Source organism: Oncorhynchus mykiss, chromosome 18, assembly GCF_057628025.1.
Source record: "Oncorhynchus mykiss isolate SJ-2025 chromosome 18, ASM5762802v1, whole genome shotgun sequence".
In the NCBI taxonomy this organism is placed as follows: Eukaryota; Metazoa; Chordata; class Actinopteri; order Salmoniformes; family Salmonidae; genus Oncorhynchus; species Oncorhynchus mykiss.
The window spans coordinates 65500275-65523035 of record NC_143039.1 but is presented as its reverse complement, the minus strand read 5'-3'; the positions used below and the strand labels follow the sequence as shown (position 1 = coordinate 65523035).

General features: G+C 43.1%; 1 protein-coding gene across 3 annotated transcripts; it reads left to right on the top strand.

Moving 5' to 3' along the window:
- Positions 1 to 1897: 1897 nt before the first annotated feature.
- On the top strand, positions 1898 to 21157 carry dazl (deleted in azoospermia-like). 3 transcript variants are annotated; one of them, NM_001246339.1, is given in 15 exon segments: positions 1942 to 1992; positions 2869 to 2991; positions 3227 to 3318; positions 3410 to 3461; positions 3576 to 3642; positions 3920 to 4059; positions 9650 to 9730; positions 10012 to 10021; positions 10023 to 10045; positions 10047 to 10057; positions 10416 to 10421; positions 10423 to 10430; positions 10432 to 10438; positions 10441 to 10453; positions 10455 to 10474. In NM_001246339.1, coding segments are annotated over 14 exon segments (636 nt in total). In that variant the 5' UTR covers positions 1942 to 1989; the 3' UTR covers positions 10455 to 10474.
- The last annotated feature ends 1604 nt before the right edge of the window (positions 21158 to 22761 follow it).

Sequence of the window (22761 nt, the reverse complement as noted above, 5' to 3'; positions counted from 1 at the left end):
TCAGAGGACATCCTTCGGAACTTCAAGAAAAAATCACTTACCCTGGTGGTTTTCTTTGATATAGAAAAATCATTTGACAAGATGTGGCACAATGGGTTGTGTTACCGGCTTGCAGACTCCAATCTCAAACTACCACTCTCCATCAGAAACATCATCACTAGCTTTCTCCACAATCGTACAATTAAAGTGAAGGCTTCCACAGCAATATCCTCAACTTTTACCCCTGAAGCAGGTGTCCCACAGGGGGCAGTTCTAAGCCCACTACTTTTTCTACTCTACATATCAGATATTTATTACCCTCCACCTACCAAGTCTCACAGTTTGCCGATGACCTCTGCTACTGGTCCAGCTCCAAATGTCCTCAACTTGCTGCAAAAAAACTCCAGAAGTCTATTGAAATGATCGAGACATGGTCTAACATGTGGCGAGTAAAATTGAACCCACAAAAGACCCAATGTGTCCTCTTCACAAGAAGCACCAGCAAAAAAAACAGGAAACCCATAGATCTCAAACTCTACGGTGAAACAATAAAAGTAGAAAAATAAGCAAAACTGGACAACCCAACCCATATAGCGAACATAGAGAGACGGGGACGAAAAAGACTAAACCACCTAAAAACGCTGTGCGAAAGAAAATATGGAGCCTCACAGTGATGTCAGTCCAGACAGTGCTGAAAGTCTACATCAGCTACATCCGATCTCTCTTTGAATACGCCCTACCAGCCTGGATAACAGCTTCACCGCAGCAGATGAATCGGCTACAGATAATCCAAAACATGGCAATAAAAATGGCTTACAGACTACCAAGATACATCAGCAATCACTACGTTAACAGCATATCTGGACTGACATCAATCAACAATAGACAGTCAATCATCAACAGAGCCACTCACAACCCATCACTGAAGGAAGCTGTGGGACAGGCCAGGGACAGACCTAGAAGAGAGGAAAGGGGAGAAGCAACACTTTTTGCTAAACAAAAATACAATAAATAAATAAATACAAAAAATTGTGTGTGTATGAAAGTGTGTAGATATATGTGAATGCACTCCTCAGCGCCCCCACCCCTCTCCTCCTGCACAGTTGTAAGCTATAATTTTTATGAAGTTTTTAAAAACGTTTAAAAAAAATTAAACACCACAAACTCATGTCGGGGAAAGAAAAAGGTGAAACTAATCTACGCCTGTTCTGATACAAACCTTAGGGCATTTAGCCTCCGGGGATGCCTTGCTTGACCACACCCTCCTTCCTTGCTCCTGGCCTGCCCTGCCCTGCCTCTTCCACCAATCCATTTGTTTCTTATGGACAGAAAAGAGCAGAAGCTCTGAATTGTTCGATCAGGTCCATTGTTGTTTACTGGCTGCAGTCGGACCCTTCTCTGCATGCCACTCTACCTGCTATGCATGAGCAATACCAATATGTGGCAGCTCGATTTATCCTCATCTGACTGATTTATATTTAATCAAATATGGACTTGATTGCCATTTCTGTCATATTGTGATTTTTTTAAATAATGAAGCTGTAGCTGGATGGATACGTATACTTTTACTTTCCACACATTTTAAACAGCTACAATCTTGATCTTTGTGAAACTTACCTCATATCGCATCTCATAACAGAAACACTTCCCATTTTTGTATCACACCATTGATTCACATCTGGGAGGGGGTTGTAAACTAGGTTCTCGATATCAGACGTCGTTATTTACCAATAAAAGTGTATACCATTAAATATTGTACATCTTTAAAATATATCCTACTGTTTTTAGCAAAGTTGTAACTAAATGACCCGTATAAACCATTATAGAGCTTAAAAACATTCGGAAAAACACCCCTTGTCTACGTTTTGAAACATCCCAATTAGGTTCAGCAAGTGCGTTGGGCGAGACTTTTTGACAGTCATTAGTTTCAACTTTTTTTTTCGTGCACTTGTAGCGGGGAAAGTTTGCGCGGCAGTGTGTTTAATTTATTCTGTTTTAACGGTTTTAGAAATGGTGAGTATCTAGCTAAATCTGTGTTTTGGCAATGATCCAACCACAATACATATATATTCAATATGTTAGTGAACTAATGAACGAATTGCCCGGCCTCTACTACGTCTAGTGAACAGTTTTCTGAGACGCGGATCAAGTTAGCGAACTGTGATATTTTTTTCGCTGTCCAATTTCTCGCAAAAGCGAGCTAAAGTTCCCTGACTTTAGCGAACTTGTAAGCTACAAGTGAAACATTTCTAGGTCATTATCTAAAAGACTAACTAGCATGCTTGATTAAACCAGTTGATATGCCAGTTTATTACAAGGTTAAGCATGTTCATAGCTAAGTAGGTAGTTGACATGGCTAGCTACCAGCTCTGGTGATGGTGGGTGCCTCCTAGTCTAGCTAGCCTGGCACTAAAATATACTCGTTCATAAGGCAGCTAGTTGATATGTCGAAGTTGTAGTTAGCACAGACTAATAAACATTTCTTAGGACTAATCCGTTTTTCTATTAAGTGGTTGGGAACTAGCTACCTAGCCGTGAACTGTCGGACAATGACAATATCCTGATTGCTGAAATATAAGTGGATTGTGCTCATGATTGTCAACGATTTCCCGCTTGCCTTTTGGAAATTATATTAGAGCGATTGAGTTTACCCAGGATATTAGCTAGCTAGCGCCTTTCATCTGTGTCTGAGCTAGCTAGCTAGATCAGTAGATTAATTTGATCTATCTTGATGATTGACGCCTCAGGTACTGGCCACAATGGATGCCTACAGTAGTTGGCTAATATCTTTCTGCCAACTTCTTCAGCAGGCTGTTGTGGTTGCTTATAGAAAAGTGCCAGGCAAATGAACTAGTGACCAATTAAATATTTATTTTCTCTTTATTCCAGGATATTCAGAAACAGAGAGATGGATTTCAGACATCCCTAAATTTGAAGCTGTCAAATGGTTATATTTTACCTGAAGGTAGAATGACACCAAACACACTTTTTGTTGGAGGAATTGACATGAAGGTGAATAACTAACTAACTAACTTCTAACTAGCATTTCCATTTTGTATTGCATGCATTGCATTGCATATGTTGCATTGTCTATGATTAAGTGTGCTTTGGAGGGGATGAGAATGTTTCACTGGGATAGTCTGTTCATTTGGCCTGCTCACTGGAATTAAACAGATCCTAAACTAAAAATAATTTCCTAATGGATACAAAGTCAACATCTAACTTGTTCATATTGCCCTTTTTTTAGGTGGATGAGAATGAAATCCGGGACTTCTTTGCGAGATTTGGTGCGGTGAAGGAAGTGAAAATCATTACTTACCGTGGCGGCATCTGTAAAGGGTGAGTCCCAAATTAGTAGGCTTTAGTCAAGGCAATTGGGTTCATTCAAATTAACCTGGCCTTATATGGAACAATGTCATTCTTTGTGTAGATATGGATTTGTTTACTTCAATGAAGATGTCGACATCCAAACCATCGTTGACGTAAGAACCATTTATTTAACATAATGCATCTTAAATGGAGTTAAGTCTTTAAAACTTTGCCTTCATTCTAATCACAAGTGAATGTGTTTCCTCTTCACCTTGTTTACTCTGCAGCAACAGATCAGTTTTAAAGGGCGGAAACTGAAGCTGGGTCCAGCAATCATGAAGGAAAGGAGCTCACGTGAGTTGCTTCACTTGTGTTGATTTTGTTAATCTGTGTGTTTGTAGTAGCTATTTGACCTTGTCTTTTGTACTCTATTGCCACTGCTGAAGTCTGGGTTGTGGCTAAACGTGTTCCAGGTCAACTACATTGCAGATGTTGCATAGCATCAACCAATGGTGGCGTGCCAGGTCATCGACTGCAGTCAGACATCAAAATTGCTACATCAAATTATGTGGTTAGCTGACCACATCTAGGCATTGTGAGATCTGGCATTCTGTTTGTTTGCCCCGCCCAGGTTCCATGCCGTCTCACCTGATTGGTCAGGTCCCCTGGATGAGCCCCTCCCAGTACATTTACTGCACCTGCTGCTCTCCTATGGGAGTGGGTGTGGCTCAGCCCCCACCTGTACTCAACGGGGGCAATCCCTACATCCAGGTAAGGCCCTGTCATCACCCCAAAGCCACTGGCTGAGTCCCAAATGACACTCTATTCCCTATATAGTACACTACTTTTGACCAGGTCCCAGGGTGCCTTTAAGAACATACACTGTTGCAAGATGGTGCCAAAGAACATGGTTAATGTTTTACATTCTTCTAACAAATGTTTTTTTTTTGTGTTTTGTGTAACTTATTTTGTACATAATGTTTTTGCTACTGTCTCTTATGACCGAAAATAACTTCTGGACATCATAACAGCGATTACTCACCTTGGACTGGAAGAAACTTTTTCCTTTAACGAGTCCGACGAAAAGTATATACTGCTTTCACTGGAACAGGCCCAGATCCCCGTAATTTGCTTGAATAAAAGACGCAGGAAAAGGGGCCGCAGATAGGGCTGCTTTCTGAGAATCGGTAGATGAGCGAGTAAACTCCCACTGCACATTAGCAAGAACAACGGATGGCGATCATTGGAAAATAAAATGGATTACCTACGATTAAGATTATTCTACCAACGGGACATTAAAAACAGTAATATCATGTTTCACCGAGATGTGGCTGAACGATGATACGGATAATATATAGCTGGCAGGCTTTTCTATGCACCGACAGAACAGAGAAGCTACGTCTGGTAAGACGAGGGGTGGGGGTGTGTGTCTTTGTCAATAACGGCTAGTCCGAGATGTCTAATATTAAGGAAGTCTCGAGGTATTGCTCGCCTGAGGTAAAAGTACCTTATAATAAGCTGTAGACCACACTATTTACCAAGAGTTCTCATCTATATTATTTGTAGCCGTCTACTTACCACCACAGAACGAAACTGGCAATAACACCGCTCTCAACCAACTCTATAAGGCCATAAGCAAAGAAGAACATGCTCACCCAGAAATGGTGCTCCTAGTGGCTGGGGACTTTAATGCAGACAAACTTAAATCAGTTTCACCAAATGTTTACCAGCATGTCACATGTGCAACCAGAGGGGAAAAAAATCCAAAACCACCTTTACTCCACACAGAAATGCATACAAAGCTCTCCCCCGCCCTCCATTTGGCAAATCTGACCATAATTCGATCCTCCTGATTCCTGCTTACAAGCAAAAACTAAAGCAGGAAGTACCAGTGACCCACCCCCTCAATACGGAAGTGGTCAGATGACGCGGATGCTACACTACAGGACTGTTTGCAAGCTACGACTGGAATATGTTCCAGGATATCCAGGAATCAAGAAAATAACAACTCAATGTTTATATCCCAGGACTAATTAGCTAGCAACAGCAAGCTAGCTAAATAGGACAAATTAGCTAGCAAGTGCAAGCTAACTAGCTAAATTGCCATACATGTTTAATGCTTTTCGACCGATCCCCAAATGAATGTCATTGGTTCAGAGTTTGTTTTGATATTTTAACCTGCGTGTTGTAATCGCATTTGGTGTAGGGGAACAAAATACATTTATGCACGATAGCACATGCGCACAGCCGGTTTGGGTTCCATGTCAGTCTTCGGCTTCATCAATAAGTGCATCGCCGACATCGTCCCCACAGTGACCGTACGTACATATCCCAACCAGAAGCCATGGATTACAGGCAACATCCACATCGCGCTAAAGCTGCCGCTTTCAAGGAGTGGGAGACTAATCCGGACACTTTTAAGAAATCCCGCTATGCCCTCAGACGAACCATCAAACAAGCAAGCGTCAATACAGGATTAAGATTGAATCCTACTACACAGGCTCTGACACTTGTCAGATGTGGCAGGACTTGAAAACTATTACAGACTACCAAGGGAAATCCACACACGAGCTGCCCAGTGATGCGAGCCTACCAGACAAGCTAAATACCTTCGAGGCAAGCAACACTGAAGCATGCACGAGAGCACCAGCTGTTTTGGATGACTGTGATAACGCTCTCGGTAGCCGATGTGTGAACCTTTTAAACAGGTCAACATTAAGAAAGCTGCTGGGCCAGATGGATTACCAGGATGTGTACTCAATGCATGTGCGGCCGAACTGTCAAGTGTCTTCACTGACATTTTCAACCTCTCCTTGACCGAGTCTGTAATACCTACATGTTTCAAGCAGACCACCATAGTCCCTGTGCCCAAGGAAGCGAAGGTAACCTGCCTAAATTATTACCGCCCCGTAGCACTCACGTTGGTAGCCATGAAGTGCTATGAAAGGCTGGTCATGGCTCACATCAACAGCATCCTCCCGGATACCCTAGACCCACTCCAATTTGCATACCACCCCAACAGATCCACAGATGATGCAATCTCATGCCACATTGCCCTTTCCCACCTGGACAAAAGGAACACCTATGTGAGAATGTTATTCATTGACTACAGCTCAGCATTCAACACCATAGTGCCAACGAAGCTCATCACTAAGCTAAGAACTCTGGGACTAAACACCTCCCTCAGCAACTGGATCCTGGACTTCCTGACAGGCCGCCCCCAGGTGGTAAGGGTAGGCAACAACACGTCTGCCACGCTGATCCTCAACACTGGGGCCCCTCAGGGGTGTGTACTTAGTCCCCTCCTGTATTCTCTGTTCACCCACGACTGCGTGGCCAAACACGACTCCGACACCTTTAAGTTTGCTGATGACACCGACAATGACGAGACGGCCTATAGGGAGGAGGTCAGAGAACTGGCGGTGTGGTGCCAGGACACCAACCTCTCCCTCAAAAGGCGGGCCGTACAGGCCCCCATTAACATTGAGGCTGTAGTGGAGCGGGTCAAGAGTTTCAAGTTTCTTGGTGTCCACATACTCAACAAACTATCATTGTCCAAACATATGAAGACAGTCGTGAAGAGGGCAGGACAAACCTTTTTCCCCTTCAGGAGACTGAAAAGATTTGGCATGGGTCCCCAGATCCTCAAAAGGTTCAACAGCAGCACCATCGAGAGCATCCTGACCGGTTGCATCACCGCCTGGTATGGCAACTGCTCGGGATATGACCATAAGGCGCTACAGAGGGTAGTGTGTACGGCCCAGTTCATCACTGGGGCCAAGCTTCCTGCCATCCAGGGCCTACAGTTGAAGTCGGAAGTTTACATACACCTTAGCCAACTACATTTAAACTCAGTTTTTCATAATTGCTGACATTTAATCCTAGTAAACATTCCCTGTCTTAGGTCAGTTAGGATCACCACTTTATTTTAAGAACGTGAAATGTCAGAATAATAGTAGAGTGATTTATTTCAGATTTTATTTCTTTCATCACATTCCCAGTGGGTCAGAAGTTTACATACACTCAATTAGTATTTGGTAGCATTGCCTTTTAAATAGTTTAACTTGGGTCAAACATTTTGAGGAGCCTTCCACAAGCTTCCCACAATAAGTTGGGTGAATTATGGCCCATTCCTCCTGACAGAGCTGGTGTAACTGAGTCAGGTTTGTAGGCCTCCTTGCTCGCACACACTTTTTCAGTTCTGCCCACAAATGATCTATAGGATTGAGGTCAGGGCTTTGTGATGGCCACTCCAATACCTTGACTTTGTTGTCATTAAGCCATTTTATCACAACTTTAGAAGTATGCATGGACAGGCAAGCTTCTAAAGCCTTGCCTGTCCATTTGGAAGACCCATTTGCGACCAAGCTTTAACTTCCTGACTGATGTCTTGAAGTGTTGCTTCAATATGAGGCGGCAGGGTATCCTAGTGGTTAGTGTTGGGCTAGTAACCGAAAGGTTGCAAGTTCGAATCCCCGAGCTGACAAGGTACAAATCTGTCGTTCTGCCCCTGAACAAGGCAGTTAACCCACTGTTCCTAGGCCGTCATTGAAAATAAGAATTTGTTCTTAACTGTCTTTCCTAGTTAAATAAAGATAAAATAAAAATATCTCCACATAATTTTCCATCCTCATGCCATCTATTTTGTGAAGTGCACCAGTCTCTCATGATGCTGCCACCCCCTTGGCCTCACTGTTGGGATGGTGTTCTTCGGCTTGCAAGCATCCCCCTTTTTTTCCAAACATAACGATGGTCATTATGGCCAAACAGTTCTATTTTGTTTCATCAGACCAGAGGACATTTCTTCAAAAAGTATGATCTTTGTCCCCATGTACAGTTGCAGACCGTAGTCTGGCTTTTTTATGACGGTTTTGGAGCAGTGGCTTCTTCCTTGCTTAGCGGCCTTTCAGGTTATGTCGATATAGGACTCATTTTACTGTGGATATAGATACTTTTGTACCTGTTTCCTCCAGCATTTCCACAAGGTCCTTTGCTGTTGTTCTGGGATTGATTTGCACTTTTCGCACCAAAGTACGTTCATCTCTAGGAGGTAGATAGGCCTTGAAATACATTCACAGGTATACCTCCAATTGACTAAAATGATGTCAATTAGCCTATCAGAAGCTTCTAAAGCTTTGACATAATTTTCTGGATTTTACCAAGCTGTTTAAAGGCTCAGTCTACTTAGTGTATGTATGTCACTTCGCTGCACACTGACTCAGTACCGGTACCCACTGGAATTGTGATACAGTGAAATGATCGGTCTTAACAATTTTTGGGAAAATTACTTCATGCTTTGGGAAAATTACTTCATGCACAAAGTAGATGTCCTAACCGACTTGCCAAAACTATAGTTTGTTAACGACCTTTGTGGAGTGGTTGAAAAACAAGTTTTAATGTCTCCAACCTAAGTGTATGTAAACTTCCGACTTCAACTGTATATAATAGGCGGTATCAGAGGAAAGCCCATAAAATTGTCAGACTCCAGTCACCCAAGTTATAGACTTTTCTCTGCTACCGCACGGCAAGCTGTACCGGAGCGCCAAGTCTAGGACCAAAGGCTCCTCAACTGCTTCTACCCCCAAGTTATAGGACTGCTGAACAATTAATCAAATCTCCCCTGGACTATTTACTTTGACCCTCCCTTTTGTACAGTGCTGCTGCTCGTTGTATATTATCTATGCATAGTCACTTCACCCTCACCTACATGTCCAAATGACCTCAACTAACCTGTATACTGCACACTGACTCAGTACTGGTACCCCCTGTATATGGCCTCATTGTTCTTATTGTGTTACTTCGTATTTATTTTTTACTTTAGTCTATTTGGTAAATATTTTCTTAACTTTTCTTGAACTGCACTGTTGATTAAGGGCTTGTAAGTAAGCATTTCACTAAGGTCTACACTTGTTGTATTTAGCGCATGTAACAAAAAAAGTTTGATTTGAAGATGGGCTTGGATCAGTTCACACTTTTGGACTAATAGTGGTCCCAAAAGTGCATCTGCCCACCATGTTCAGTAGGCAAACACTGGACGTTGCAAATAGAAATGTCCTGAATAGAACTGATGGGATTCCTTATCCTAGATGTCAGAGGCATGTTTTTTTTTCTACATAACATTCCACTAAGCTGTGCTCTGCTAAACATGGCCCAAGAAAACTACACAAGTGCTCCTGAAATTACACCAGATTGACAGTTGACCATCTTATATCTTACACTGAGGGAATATATATATATATATATATGTATATGTATATATATATATATATGTATATGTATATGTATATATATATATATATATATGTATATATATATGTGTATGTATGTATATATTATACTATTAGTTTTTCCCTCTTTTCAGCCTTACTCGTATAACGGCCTTCAAGGAGTCATGATGCCACAGATGCCCATGAGCTACTCACAAACCGCCTACGCGTACCAGGTAAACACACTTGTACAGGCAGAGAACCTATTAATAAAACAACTTTATTGTCCTCTGGAGAAAACACGCAATACAACATGACACATTGAGTATCAACAATATAATATACTAAACTAATATACATGCGTGAAATGCTAGATGCCTAGACCACCTACATACATCTGACATACTGTAACATAGCATGATAGACAGTCCCACCTGCTCCACATCCTCCATATTCCCAGTGGAGGAATAAAAGGATGCTTGTATGTCTGACCTTTGACCCCCTGCTCCTCCCCCAGTACGCCTCACCACACTGGACCGGGGAGCAGAGGACACGGCTTGTCAACCAGGTGACGCTCACGTCTTCTGAATAACTCTATACCTTTTGGTTACTGTTAAGAATACATGACCAGATATGTCATTTTATTTGAACTGATTGGAATGTTTGTACCGTCTGTATTGTTGGCTGGTCAAGTAATGGCCACTGGGTGGCAGTGTTTGGTATAGCTTATATTGTCGTGTTGGTGTGAGTCCTTTTGAGCTCACAAACAGTACCATCCGCCAGTCTGTATCAGTAATTCATGTGTAGGCTAAGGATGACGGATTTTCTTCAAGGGTGTTTTTGCTGTAATAGCTCCTGTGTTAAGGTTCACTGTGGTTGTTTCAGCCGGCTCATTATTTGATGTGATGTGGTGCACCGTTTCCAGAACTTTGTGGACTGTGGAGTCCAGACTCTGCTGACTCTGCTGTAGCCCACTGACCCTCCTGTACCAGGTGAGCGCATACACACACCCTGACCCTCCCAGTGTACCAGGTGAAGACACACACACTGACACTCCCAGTGTACCAGGTGAACACAGACACACCCTGACCCTCCCGCTAGGGCTGTCCACGACAAAAGAAAATCTTGGTCGTCCTGTTCTTTTCATCAACCGATTGGTATTTTTTTAAACGTATTTTTCCATATAGACAAACACCCTATGTGTTTGAATAAAACCAACTACATATGCAACTAGATTGACTGAAGCTTTAAGCACACTGTTTGATTAAATAATTAAGACACACAAATTACTCAGAGCCCGATGGTCACGCTGTTTAAAAAGAGGGTCTGTGTGACTGGCGCACGTTGTCTCGCTCTCCTCCCTACTGCAGTGAAAAGGCACCACAGCAAGTGTTTATTGCGTTCTCCGTGCTGAAGCTGCTACATCATTTCAGCCATTTAGTTTCTTGTTTCTGACTGAAAAGGCACTGCATCTCATTGTTAGAGTCGTCACTACAGACCCTGGTTTGAAATCGGGCTGTATCAAAACCGGCCATGATTGGGAGTCCCATAGGGCGGTGTACAATTGGCCCAGCGTCGTCCGTGTTGGGGGAGGGTTTGGCCGGGGTAGGCCGTAATTGTAAAATAAGAATTTGTTCTTAACTGACTTGCCTTGTTAAATAAAGGTTTTAAAATAAACAATGGGCCTGACCTATAGCCTATCATTATCACATCAATAAATTGGCTATAACAAACTCTCAACACAGTAACACGTGACAGCAAAATGGATGCAGAGGACGTGAAAAATAAACTGTAAATGGGCGAATGTTTACTGGTTGCTCGGGGGAAAGGGGAAGTCAGATCTGTGGAAGACATTTGACTTGGTTGTGGAAACTACTGGAGATAAAGAAAAAGGAGGGTATAGGATGGAGGTTGACCGATTATGATTTTTCAACACCGAAACCGATTAATCAGCCATTTTTATACATGACAATTACAACAATACTGAATGAACAATGAACACTTTTATTTTAACTTAATATAATGCAGAAATAAAATCTATTTGGTCTCAAATATAGAAACATGCTCAATTTGGTTTAAATAATGCATAATTGGTTCCAAGATGGCGTAGCAGTAAGTCGTCCTGTCGTGTCGCGTCCCTTGTATATATCGTTTCTTTTTCGTTTTTTTTTACATATTTTTCTAAGCATATCTCTTTAAAAACATTTTGCTAAACCTAAGCTTCCAATACTCTCCTGCAACCCGCCTCACCCAATGTAGCTATTTTTCCTAAAGTATTTATATTTACTTCGGAACCGGAACCCCTCAACTGAAGCTAGCCAGCTAACCACCAGCTGTGCTAGCGGTCTTCAGCTAACCGGTCATCAGCTAACCTTTAGCTCGGAAAGCTCTCGCCAGTTCGAACAACGCGACTCTAACCAGAGCATAACGGACCTATTTATTTTTCATCCCCGGATTCCCACCGCAAACGGAACATTTCTCAGCTGGATCTTCACAACTAGCTATCTAGCTAAACCGCAACCCCGGATGATTACTCCTGGCTAGCGTTTCCACCCACTTAGCTTGAAGCTAGCCCGGCCAGCGCACCTGTGCTACCACCGTAGCATACTCCTGGGCTACAATACCCGGGCCCACGACCGGTCTATCGATGTCACCGCATGAAGAGGAATAAACAGACTCACCCCATCGCGACGTCCCCCAAAGGCTAACTCTCTAGCCCTCGCTATCTCCCTGCTTGCTAATTAGGCCTGCTAACTGCTAGCTTGTCCAGCTCCGGTCCGCTAACTGCTACCTTGTTTAGCCCGGGCCTACAAACTGTTAGCTTGTTAGCACAGGCCTGCTAACCGTCTGAATCGCCGCGTCCCAAACACTCACTGGATCCATATTTACTTTCTATCTCTTTTTGATTTTTAACTTGTTTATACCTTCCGGAAACCTGCCTCACCCAATGTGATACGGAATCGCTATTATTTTTAATTTTTAGTACACACTCAAGAACCCCCAGAAGCTAACCAGCTAACTAGCTACAAGCTATTTAGTCATTGTTAGTTTTTTTAACCTGGATAACATTCGCCAGTCCAGCTTCCCTGCCCCATCCACCGCTGCCCCCTGGACACTGATCTCTTGGCTACATAGCTGATGCACGCTGGACTGTCCATTAATCACGGTACTCCATTCTGCTTGTTTGTTTTATCTGTTGGCCCCGTTGCCTAGTCAACGCCATTTTACCTGCTGTTGTTGTGCTAGCTGATTAGCTGTTGTCTCACCTACTGTTTTAGCTAGCTTTCCCAACTCAACACCTGTGATTACTGTATGCCTCGCTGTATGTCTCTCTCAAGTGTCAATATGCCTTGTATACTGTTGTTCAGGTTAGTTATCATTGTTTTAGTTCACAATGGAGCCCCTACTTCCACTCTTCATACCCCTGATAACTCCTTTGTCCCACCTCCCACACATGCGGTGACCTCACCCATTACAACCAGCATGTCCAGAGATACAACCTCTCTCATCACCCAGTGCCTGGGCTTACCTCCGCTGTACCCGCACCCCACCATACCCCTGTCTGCGCATTATGCCCTGAATATATTCTACCATGCCCAGAAACCTGCTCCTCTTATTCTCTGTCCCCAACGCTCTAGGCGACCAGTTTTGATAGCCTTTAGCCGCACTCTCATACTACTCCTTCTCTGTTCCGCGGGTGATGTGGAGGTAAACCCAGGCCCTGCATGTCCCCAGGCACCCTCATTTGTTGACTTCTGTGATCGAAAAAGCCTTGGTTTCATGCATGTCAACATCAGAAGCCTCCTCCCTAAGTTTGTTTTACTCACTGCTCTAGCACACTCTGCTAACCCTGATGTCCTTGCTGTGTCTGAATCCTGGCTCAGGAAGGCCACCAAAAATTCAGAGATTTCCATACCCAACTATAACATCTTCCGTCAAGATAGAACTGCCAAAGGGGGTGGAGTTGCAGTCTACTGCAGAGATAGCCTGCAAAGTAATGTCATACTTTCCAGGTCCATACCCAAACAGTTCGAACTACTAATTTTGAAAATTACTCTCTCCAGAAATAAGTCTCTCACTGTTGCCGCCTGCTACCGACCTCCCTCAGCTCCCAGCTGTGCCCTGGACACCATTTGTGAATTGATCGCCCCCCATCTAGCTTCAGAGTTTGTTCTGTTAGGTGACCTAAACTGGGATATGCTTAACACCCCGGCAGTCCTACAATCTAAGCTAGATGCCCTCAATCTCACACAAATCATCAAGGAACCCACCAGGTACAACCCTAACTCTGTAAACAAGGGCACCCTCATAGATGTCATCCTGACCAACTGGCCCTCCAAATACACCTCCGCTGTCTTCAACCAGGATCTCAGCGATCACTGCCTCATTGCCTGTATCCGCTACGGAGCCGCAGTCAAACGACCACCCCTCATCACTGTCAAACGCTCCCTAAAACACTTCTGTGAGCAGGCCTTTCTAATCGACCTGGCCCGGGTATCCTGGAAGGACATTGACCTCATCCCGTCAGTTGAGGATGTCTGGTCATTCTTTAAAAGTAACTTCCTCACCATTTTAGATAAGCATGCTCCGTTCAAAAAATGCAGAACTAAGAACAGATACAGCCCTTGGTTCACCCCAGACCTGACTGCCCTCGACTAGCACAAAAACATCCTGTGGCGGACTGCAATAGCATCGAATAGTCCCCGTGATATGCAACTGTTCAGGGAAGTCCGGAACCAATACACGCAGTCAGTCAGGAAAGCTAAGGCCAGCTTCTTCAGGCAGAAGTTTGCATCCTGTAGCTCCAACTCCAAAAAGTTCTGGGACACTGTGAAGTCAATGGAGAACAAGAGCTCCTCCTCCCAGCTGCCCACTGCACTGAGGCTAGGTAACACGGTCACCACCGATAAATCCATGATTATCGAAAACTTCAATAAGCATTTCTCAACGGCTGGCCATGCCTTCCGCCTGGCTACTTCAACCTCGGCCAACAGCCCCGCCCCCCCCCCGCTGCTCCTCGCCCAAGCCTCTCCAGGTTCTCCTTTACCCAAATCCAGATAGCAGATGTTCTGAAAGAGCTGCAAAACCTGGACCCGTACAAATCAGCTGGGCTTGACAATCTGGACCCTCTATTTCTGAAACTATCCGCCACCATTGTCGCAACCCCTATTACCAGCCTGTTCAACCTCTCTTTCATATCGTCTGAGATCCCCAAGGATTGGAAAGCTGCCGCAGTCATCCCCCTCTTCAAAGGGGGAGACACCCTGGACCCAAACTGTTACAGACCTATATCCATCCTGCCCTGCCTATCTAAGGTCTTCGAAAGCCAAGTCAACAAACAGGTCACTGACCATCTCGAATCCCACTGTACCTTCTCCGCTGTGCAATCTGGTTTCCGAGCCGGTCACGGGTGCACCTCAGCCACACTCAAGGTACTAAACGATATCATAACCGCCATCGATAAAAGACAGTACTGTGCAGCCGTCTTCATCGACCTTGCCAAGGCTTTCGACTCTGTCAATCACCATATTCTTATCGGCAGACTCAGTAGCCTCGGTTTTTCGGATGACTGCCTTGCCTGGTTCACCAATTACTTTGCAGACAGAGTTCAGTGTGTCAAATCGGAGGGCATGCTGTCCGGTCCTCTGGCAGTCTCTATGGGGGTGCCACAGGGTTCAATTCTCGGGCCGACTCTTTTCTCTGTATACATCAATGATGTTGCTCTTGCTGCGGGCGATTCCCTGATCCACCTCTACGCAGACGACACCATTCTATATACTTTCGGCCCGTCATTGGACACTGTGCTATCTAACCTCCAAACAAGCTTCAATGCCATACAACACTCCTTCCGTGGCCTCCGACTGCTCTTAAACGCTAGTAAAACCAAATGCATGCTTTTCAACCGATCGCTGCCTGCACCCGCATGCCCGCCTAGCATCACCACCCTGGATGGTTCCGACCTAGAATATGTGGACATCTATAAGTACCTAGGTGTCTGGCTAGACTGTAAACTCTCCTTCCAGACTCATATCAAACATCTCCAATCGAAAATCAAATCAAGAGTCGGCTTTCTATTCCGCAACAAAGCCTCCTTCACTCACGCCGCCAAGCTTACCCTAGTAAAACTGACTATCCTACCGATCCTCGACTTCGGCGATGTCATCTACAAAATGGCTTCCAACACTCTACTCAGCAAACTGGATGCAGTCTATCACAGTGCCATCCGTTTTGTCACTAAAGCACCTTATACCACCCACCACTGCGACTTGTATGCTCTAGTCGGCTGGCCCTCGCTACATATTCGTCGCCAGACCCACTGGCTCCAGGTCATCTACAAGTCCATGCTAGGTAAAGCTCCGCCTTATCTCAGCTCACTGGTCACGATGGCAACACCCATCCGTAGCACGCGCTCCAGCAGGTGTATCTCACTGATCATCCCTAAAGCCAACACCTCATTTGGCTGCCTTTCGTTCCAGTACTCTGCTGCCTGTGACTGGAACGAATTGCAAAAATCGCTGAAGTTGGAGACTTTTATCTCCCTCACCAACTTCAAACATCAGCTATCTGAGCAGCTAACCGATCGCTGCAGCTGTACATAGTCTATTGGTAAATAGCCCACCCATTTTCACCTACCTCATCCCCATACTGTTTTTATTTATTTATTTTTCTGCTCTTTTGCACACCAGTATCTCTACCTGTACATGACCATCTGATCATTTATCACTCCAGTGTTAATCTGCAAAATTGTAATTATTCGCCTACCTCATGCCTTTTGCACACATTGTATATAGACTCCCCCTTTGTTTTCTACTGTGTTATTGACTTGTTAATTGTTTAATCCATGTGTAACTCTGTGTTGTCTGCTCATACTGCTATGCTTTATCTTGGCCAGGTCGCAGTTGCAAATGAGAACTTGTTCTCAACTAGCCTACCTGGTTAAATAAAGGTGAAATAAAAATAAAAAATAAATAAAAAAATAAACAGTGTTGGAGGAGAAAGTAAAAGTGCAATATGTGCCATGTAAAAAAGCTAACGTTTAAGTTCCTTGCTCAGAACATATGAAAGCTGGTGGTTCATAATTCCCAGTTCTTCAATATTCCCAGTAAAGAAATATTAGGTTGCTGTTATTATAGGAATTATGACGCGTCGACTATTTCTCTCTATACCATTTGTATTTCTTATACCTTTGACTATTGGATGTTCTAATAGGCACTTTAGTTTTGCCAGCCTAATCTCAGGCGTTGATAGGCTTGAAGTCATAAACAGCGCTATGATCAAGAATTGCTAAGAGCTGCTGGCAAACGCAGTAAAGAGTGAATGAATGCTTACGAGCTTGCTGCTGCCTACCACCGCTCAGACTGCTCTATCAAATCATAGGCTTAATTATAATATAATAAACACACAGATACGAATGAACCTTAGTCTCCGGATTTGACCATATTAATGACCTATCATTTCGAAACAAACATTTATTATTTTGGTGAAATGCGCAACCTTTCCGTATTTTATCAAATGGGTGGCAACCTTAAGTCTAAATATTGCTGTACATTGCACAACCTTCAACGTTATGTCATAATTATGTAAAATTCTGGCAAATTAGTTTGCAATGAGACAGGCAGCACAAACTGTTTAATATACTCTGACTCTGCGTGCAATGAATGCAAGAGAAGTGACAATATCCCTAGTTAATATTGCCTGCTAACATGAATTTCTTAACTAAATATGCAGGTTAAAAAAATATACTTCTGTGTATTTTGTTAAATCATCACCCATTTGGCGAAAGTAGGCTGTGATTCGATGATAAATTAACAGGCACCGCATTGATTATATGCAACGCAGGACAAGCTAGTTAACTACACATAGTTGATGCTATTACTAGGTTAACTAGTGATTTTGTGAAGATAAATTTAATGCTAGCAACTTACTTTGGCTCCTTGCTGCACTCGCGTAACAGGTGGTCAGCTTGCCACGCAGTTTCCTCAAGGAATGCAATGTAATCGGCCATAATCAGCGTCCAAAAATGCCGATAACCGATTGTTATGAAAACTTAACTGAACAGGATGCACTCCTACAGCTCGATGGTGGTTATACAAGGCTGTTATACAAAGCGTACTAATGATAACAACATGACTTAATATTATGATCATAATAATAATTGTAATAACAAGGAGATCACGATAAACAAGGGTATATGAGCGAGAGCTGCGTGTATATTGTGTGTGACCAACAGGTGCAGTTTTACAATATTTTTCTGCCTGGTATTGAACAGCGTAAACAATAAATAAGTAATATCAGTCTATTCTAACTGATTTTGTTTATTTTTTTAAGCCTTTATTACAGCATAGCAAATATTTAGTAACAGACAAATCTGTTAAATTGCTTTATCCTGCATTTTGCCGTTGCATGAGGCTTGGTGCTCATGGAATCAGTAAGCTTTTAAACAAACACTCAAACAGACAACAGAAGCAAGATCTGTTTTATTTCTGTAGATATATATGAATGATTTCTAAAGCCAGGCACATTTTAAGTTGGGCTATTAATTATAGACCTAATGAAGTTGGTTTCCTCTCCTCCATTTTCTTAGATAATTAGGCTGTTGCTTTTCTGCTGCTGCTGCCTCCGTCGCATTGTTCTCAATCCCAATGTGCTGGTTAACTTTGCTAATATGCATTTAGCAACATATGGAAAGGCACCGATTCTGCGGCGCGACCGTATCCAACGCAGGAGAAAGCGCATTTGTTATAAAATATTAGATTTGTTAGTGTTGCACCATTTATTTTTACCCAAATATAACATGTGGTTAGGCGTACTGGGGGAGGAGCAGGGGGTCAAAGGTCAGACATACAAGAACACAAGCATCCTTTTATTCCTCCACTGGGAATATGGAAGATGTGGAGAAGGTTACCCAGATACAATTCCAGTGTCACATGTCTTGTTGATGGACTGTGCCATCCCCACGGGGTCCGCAATGGATTAGTCCACCGAGACAGGCGCGAATCAGACAGGAGTCCTGTGCACCATGATGATTATTAGACCACTCGACTAAATGTGGTCAGCCTATCGCCCAAACAGTAGACCACTCGACTAAATGTGGTCAGCCTATCGCCCAAACAATAGACACACACTGACCCTCCCCCACTGTACCAGGTGCTAACACACACACTGACCCTCCCCCACTGTACCAGGTGCTAACACACACACTGACCCTCCCCCACTGTACCAGGTGCTAACACACAGACCTCCCTCTGTTTTAGCTCTTTCTATACGTCTTTCCTTTCTCCTCTATGGTCTCTGACCATCTCTTCATTGTTCTTACAACTCTTCTCTGTTCTCTACCTCCAGTTTGCAGTGATTTCTTCTCACAAAGATATTAGTATTTAGTGATTGTGTTAAGTACTCATTTGAACGCTCCAAGTGAATTGTCTGCAGCTCTTTTATTTGTATTTTTTTAAGAAGCATTGTCTGTCTGTTATGGATGATGACAATCTGTCCATCCTGAAGAACCTTCTATCCTCTTGTCAGACTGGCCAGTCCTAGTATCTCAATTTGTCTTCCCGCGATTCCTCGCTTCTTTCTCAACCGTATTGGAGGAGATGGACCCAAGGTCATTCTGAATGCAATTTGAGAAGAGAGAATGCGAGGAATTGAGAAAAGACCAATTGAGATACTAGAACTGTCCACACAATCTGACAACTAAAGGAAAGAATCGCCTACTTCTCAACCCATTGGCTTGGATGGTCAGAGGGGAGGGACCTCTGACCGTCTCATCCAATGGGTCTTGAGAAGGCGAGAGGATGTGAGGAATCAAAAAATGGAATTGAAAAAGCCCTATAATCCTAGCTGATGGTTGGTTGAATGCTTGTCTGTTTTCTGTCCACCACAGGGGGTGATGTGTGCCAGTCTGCACTGCGACAAGATGACATCCTGGCCTTTGGAGTGCTAGAAGCAACAAACTTAAAACATCTACATTACCAGGATGCTTTCTCTCCCTGACATCCCTCCCTCGCTTGCTTTGAGACCCATTTTAACACACCGACCGTGGCGGCTCAACACTTGCACCTGATGGGCGTGGTCACTGACTGTGCTCCATGATTGGCTTGGCTAGGACCACGGTCCTGAGGTTTGGATCGCTTTTAAACCACCTCAACCACTGTCACGCAGGGAAGAGAGGAAGTAATTTTGGTGCCTCAGCATTTTCATAACACAAGGCAATGTGGTGGCACTTTTTTTTTAATTTATTTTTTTAGTTTGTGGTTTTTGTTGGGTTTTTTGATTGTCCCAAACCAAAAGACTTTTATGCTCACCTGTGCATATTTATATTTTATTTTGTACTATTTATGTTGAAATTATTTTAATGTCGGTTTGTTTGGGTTTAAGCTTTTAGCGGGGCCTCTCTGTACATAGATTTGTAATACAGTAAATTCATCTTTAGAATAGTGAGATCGATTAACTTTCCCTTTATTAATTCACGTTCCATCCCCATACTGCTTCAATTTAAGATAAACTAGTGCGTTGAGTTATTATGAGGGCAGCATTGGGCACAACACTAACACATTTTTCAGGTACTGTTTTTTTGTTCCTGTCTTAATAAGCTACTTTAGTCACCATTTTGTTTTCCATCACTGTATTCCAAGTGCCTGCCTGCTTTTCTGTTATGAGGGGTTTATTTAGAATTGGGATGCACTGGTATCTCGAGTGTTGCTGTTTCCAAAGTTATGGATCCTTTTATTGTGGCACTGGTCAATGTTTCTTAGGTTACGTCCCAAATGGCACCCTGTTCCCTATTTAGTGCACTACTTTTGACTAGGGCCCTGATCAAAAGTAGTGAACTATATTGGGTGCAATTTGGGGAGTTGACTTGGACTGTTCCAGCTCTTCCAAGAGGAAAATCACTGCGTCAATTTCCCATGAAGGTGTTGATAAACTACTTTTATAATGCAGCCTGGGTCGGGAAAACTTCTTTAAATTTTAATTCACTCAAATTAAGGACATAACTAAAAGCCATGTGTTCCATCACTACAGTTTGAAGTTCACTTTATTGAGAGAAATTGTTGCACTGATTTTATTGTGTTTAAGAAGAGTTTTTTTTTTTTTTTCGAGGTGGTGTCATTTTGATTTCATGATTGAAAAACCCTGATGTAATCACGTTTCAGGCCAATGGGTTAACTGGGTGCATTTAAATGGGATAACATTTGGATACATCGGGTCATGGGTGGGATTTCATATCAGTAACATCCAGCAGTTTGCCCAGGTGTATGTGGACGTAAGGTTTTGCCTGCCCTGGATAACCTCTTCTAAATGTACCCTCGGCATGCATAGTTGTACCTTGTCATGGATCTCTTGGTTTAGTTTTCATTGTCAATTCTCCTGCTATGACCCATGCTATTCGGTACCCAAAGTTGTTTAAAATGGCACCCTATTGCTTATAGTGCACTACTTCTCTGGTCGAAAGTAACATTTGGGATGTAACCTAGCCATTGATCTTAAAGGAATCTAATCATGTTGATGGGAATATGATGGTTAGAGCTTTTCTAGATCACTGTACTGGTTTAAGTTGGGTTCTTGTTGAGGTGTTCTTGTTGAGGTGTTCATGTTAACAATTTAAGGTTTGGATTTTGTTTAAAAAAATATATATATACAAATAAATTTGAATTAAGTAATCACACACTCGTACTTTACTGAAAGCTGTAATTGTTTCCTGACCGTTGTACTGTATACCATCAGTCCAATTTTCAAGTGGACATTTCTCCCCCAGTTTCAATCCATGACCCTTGGAGCTTTATTTCCCAGATGAGTACACTGTTTCTGAAGTTTTTTCTGTCTACTGTTGTGCAGAAGTGCTCCTGTCTTCACTGTGGACTGGTTGCCATCTGAAATTGGTTGTTGGTCAAGACCCAGAGTGTGATCCAAAGAGCAGACATGTCCTACGATTCCGTTATGGTCAAAGCTAAATTGAAGTATGAAGCTGAACCTGAACCTAGGTTAAGTCAGCTTTGGTACGCCGTTTGATCTATTCCACAATTTGTGACCCGGGGTGGTTTTGTTAGTGCACACCTAGCAAAATGTGTTGCAACATAAACTAGCATTTATTATTGGGTAAGTTCAGGTTAGTCCTTCCCTGATTTGGCATACACTCCAAAAGTGGCTGCTGGTTGGTCACAGCTGCTTTTCTGTCAAGGCAAATCAGACTCTTCTGGTCACAGACCATTTTGTCACAGACAGCAGTATGCTGGTGTACTACCTATGCTCCCTGGGGGGGCCTGCCCCCTTCACAGACAGGCTGCTCTGAATTATGGAGTAGTCTGATAGGCTTTATGAAATATGAATTTATAACGGCGATCCACGCCTAACACAAACCCCGCACAACTTCCATACAAACGGCAGGGTAGCCTAGTGGTTAGTGTTGGACTAGTAACCGAAAGGTTGCAAGTTCAAATCCCCGAGCTGACATGGTACAAATCTGTCGTTCTGCCCCTGAACAGGCAGTTAACCCACTGTTCCTAGGCCGTCATTGAAAATAAGAATTTGTTCTTAACTGACTTGCCTAGTTAAATAAAGGTATAATAAAAAAAAACATGCTTTGAGTCTGTCAACATCAACAACTTTTCTGTCAATGACTGACTGACTGAACACAATGTCACACAAACTCAATTTCCATTCATAGTTAAATAAAGGACTAAAGCAACCTAACGTGCTCCTTCTAGTCCAAGCACTTTACATGTTCTGTGACTGACATAACAATTAGAAAAACGTCTGATGCTCAACCAATTTCCCACCTTGCACCTTGTGTACGCTAACTCAACAGTTAGTTGACCCTGAATTTCCCCCCCCCAAAAAAACCTTATGTCCAGTGGCGATTTTAGCATGTAAATCTTGGTCGGACAAACTCAGGATTTTTTTTATTTTTAATGCATGACAAAGTCACTACACAAACCAATACATTAATTGCACTATAATTGTGACGAAATGGTGCCCACAAACTGTTAGGTCACTCACAAAGCTACCCCAACAGTAGTCCCAACATTTTACCGCTGCAACACCTGGCTATCCGGAGAGCCTTGTCTGGCAGGGAAACAGTTCATTCAACCTCATTTACTGCCTTTAAAAAAACAGCTGTTATGGAAGACTTGCCTACCCGTGGTTTCTACTGACAATTGAGATGTACACACTATTGCATAAGGGGGCGACGAGTGGATGAGGCAATTCGTGATTTATATTAAGATATTAATGAGCGAGCCAGGACAGACGTAGTCAATATTACTATTTG